This window comes from Babylonia areolata, chromosome 29, assembly GCF_041734735.1.
Source record: "Babylonia areolata isolate BAREFJ2019XMU chromosome 29, ASM4173473v1, whole genome shotgun sequence".
In the NCBI taxonomy this organism is placed as follows: domain Eukaryota; kingdom Metazoa; phylum Mollusca; class Gastropoda; order Neogastropoda; family Buccinidae; genus Babylonia; species Babylonia areolata.
Window position 1 is genome coordinate 27,427,751 of NC_134904.1, and position 3,462 is coordinate 27,431,212.

The window sequence follows — 3,462 nt, forward strand, 5'->3', positions numbered from 1 at the left end:
TACTTTTGAGTATTATCGTTTAGAAGAGGAGGGGGATGTGGATGAATGAAGAGTTGGGGGAAACCGGGCATATGAGAGTGACATTTGAAAAAAAATCTAAATACAATTACAGTAAATTACTTAAAGGACTTCGTAAAAAAAAAGAAAAGAAAAAAAGAAGTCGTTAATCCGACAAGCGAAACAACTAATAATTAATGCAAAAAGTCGAAAATATCAACGTTCTCAGTCACTTGTGAAGACACACTTTCGTGCAGATAAGGCTTCATCAAACTCCATTCAAAAACTACCATGGAAATGACAGAATGCAAGCATGGCAAGTTTGATATACTCACAACAGAAAGCAACTTGAAAGACTTGACTGTCTCTGGCGTGTGACGTTAGTTTGTCGCTGTTCCGTGATTGTTGTCCTTTATTCAAAATTTCACGTCTTGTGACCAAAAACGGACTTAATTCGACATTTCTGTAACATTGACTTTCTCTTAATCGTCAGCGATTCATTGGTTAAGTCAACCTTTTCTCTTGATCCCGCCTTGGTCGGTTAATCCGGAAACAATGTTATTACCCCTGGTGGCCATATATATATATATATATATATATATATATATATATATAAACAGCTAAATAGATAAGTTCAATAAAAGGAAAAATATATCCCCGATATCGGAGTATGGTTGCCTATATGGCGTGGCATAAAACGGTCATGCACGTAAAAGCCCACTCGTGTACATACGAGTGAACGTGGGAGTTCCAGCCCATGAACGCAGAAGAAGAAGGAACAAGGGAGGCAAGTCCTTCAAGACTCACTTGTGATAAATTAAGTCCTCTAGCATTAATTACAGAGTAATTTCCCTTTTTTACTAACTGCACCAAAACGTTTGCAAAATAAATAAAAATTCCATGCTTAGCAAAAGAAGTTCCTGTTTGAACAAAAAAATGATAATAATGACTCCTCTTGTTGTGTCAGAATAAGAGGTCAGAGTGCCAAGTTTAGAGAATACAAAAAATATAAATATAACAGTAAATGCAGTTTGCATATAATTAGGCTTATTTTTTTAATTTTTTTTTTGTGCCCATCCTAGAGGTGCAATATTGTTTTAAACAAGATGACTGGAAAGAACTGAATTTTTCCTATTCTTATGCCAAATCTGGTGTCAACTGACAAAGTATTTGCAGAGAAAATGTCAATGTTAAAGTTTACCACGGACACACAGACACACGGACACACACACACGCACACAGAGACAACCGAACACCGGGTTAAAACATAGACTCACTTTGTTTACACAAGTCAAAAATGGAATGTTGCACAAGAACACCAGCAAATGATAGTATTAACTGTCACTTTCTTTCAATCGTCATCTGCTTGCTCCTCGTCACATTGTTTTCTTTGTCATGTTAGTTTCTAGAAACGTCTGTCTCTGTTTCATGGAATGGGGGATAAACTTTGATACTAACATGGACATCTGTTTGCATTCACCATCCAATAAAAAACAACAACCTAGCAACGAAACAAAACAACCCAATGCAGAAAAGAACAAAACACAATCTTGATACATAATGAATAGAACCATACCACGCGCTCAGACACACACACACACGCACATACACAAACACGCGATCGTGCACACACACACACACACACACACACACACACACACGCACGCATGCACACACACGCACATACACAAACACGCGCCCGCGTGCACACACACACAAACAAATACACAGACTGACACAAAGATAAACGAATAAACGGAGAGAATTAAAGAGAGTGCAGGTATACCCATTTTGTATCCTTTCTTTAAGTCAGTGGCTCATCATTATGGAGTTAATGTAAAACTGATTTTCGGAGGAACAAACATGAAATATATTGAAAATTATTGTGCATACATACATCAGTTAGCTACACATATAACTTGGAAATCTAACTGCTGTGTACACATGTTGACAGATTTTATATATTCTATGACGGCGAAGACAGTCAAAACTAAGACGAAGTGAACTTCCTTCAGACTATCCAAAACCGGAGAAGCAAACAAAGCAAAAAGGTTCAGTTTCTTCAGTATGCATCATTTACCAATACAACACAGGCAGAAATAATCAGTAAAAAATGTATCGCATTTTCTTTTCTAAACTAAACCAATCGGTAGTCTTGCTGTTAAAAACAATGTTGGACTTTCCATACCTTGGATAAGTCAAGTAAACATTCCGACAAAAGGTCGATTTATCAATTTATTTTCTTCAATATTCATATTTCAAAAGCCGATTAGTTCAAGATCAGGGTGCTTTTGTTTTGTTTTCTTTTTGCCTTTTTAAATATATACAACGATAGATATGCTTATTACAAAGAATCAGAAATCACAATTCTCAAACGTTTGAGGCGACTGTTTGTTTTCATCGATAAATAAGTGAGATGTCAGACAACGAACTGATTTTGCCAGTAAAGTAAAATTTCAGTCTGGCAATTACCCGGAAAGCTACATCATAATTCTTGTCCAGTTTTGCAACGAACTGCATTTGCCTGTAAAGTAAAATTCAAACATGCTGATTCCCTGCAAACAGCATGAACGTTCTTGCCCCATCTTCTGTCATTCAGTCCTGAATAAAACGTGGGAACAAAAAAACTAAATAAATAAATAAGTAAAATAAGATAAAATAAATAAATGAGTTGTCCTTCAAACTTTGTAATAATCCGAGACAGCCAGTCACTCCTCCCATATAATATGCACACTGTTCATGAGAGACAGACAAGCAGACATACACTCTGACAGACCGACAGAGAAAATTACCTTGCAATGTTTTCGGTGACTCGTTTCTGCACGTGTGGTGCAGGTGGCGGCCAGAATTTGAAGTGAATGTGCCGACGCTCCACTGACCTACATTTATCTCGGTCTCCAATGGTGCAATGTGTGCAGTGTGTTTTGTCACCATTTCTCACCCGCTCACACTGCCTCTCGGCTGGATTAAAGGCTCTGTGAGCAAGTCTCTCAGTTTGCATAGACACGCTGAAATCTTCGTGAAAAAAACACAAACAATAACAGAAGTTTTAAAAGTTTTTCTTATAAAAGAATCGTTTCGTGTCACAGTCAATACAGATTTTTGGTTCGCATGATGTCTTGTTTGTATGATTTTTTTTTTTTTTACTTCTCACACTGCACTGCGTGTTCATCATCGATGTGATTATTTACTCTGCAGTGATTGATGTCGCAGCTGTACGATTCTCTCTCTCTGTCTCTCTCTCTCAGTGCACACACACACACACATGCGCGCGCGCGCGCACACACACAAACACACACACACACACACACACACACACAATATATGTATATATATATGTATATATATATATCAGATATATGCGAGTATCTCGCCTCATCACCCAAAGCCAGTGCTCAACAGAACTCAATAGAAACATAAGCCCAGTTCCTTTTCGCTCGCACGGGTGAGTTCACTTTCTCTTAT

General features: G+C 37.6%; 1 protein-coding gene across 1 annotated transcript in view; it reads right to left on the minus strand.

Moving 5' to 3' along the window:
* The window catches only part of LOC143302206 (sulfotransferase 1 family member D1-like), a 31,974-nt gene extending 29,027 nt beyond the window's left edge, over positions 1–2,947 (minus strand). Inside the window, exon 1 of the mRNA XM_076616769.1 lies at positions 2,790–2,947. Coding sequence (XP_076472884.1) covers positions 2,790–2,931 — 142 coding nt within the window. The 5' untranslated portion in view covers positions 2,932–2,947. The remainder of the gene's footprint in view (positions 1–2,789) is intronic.
* Positions 2,948–3,462: the final 515 nt, after the last annotated feature.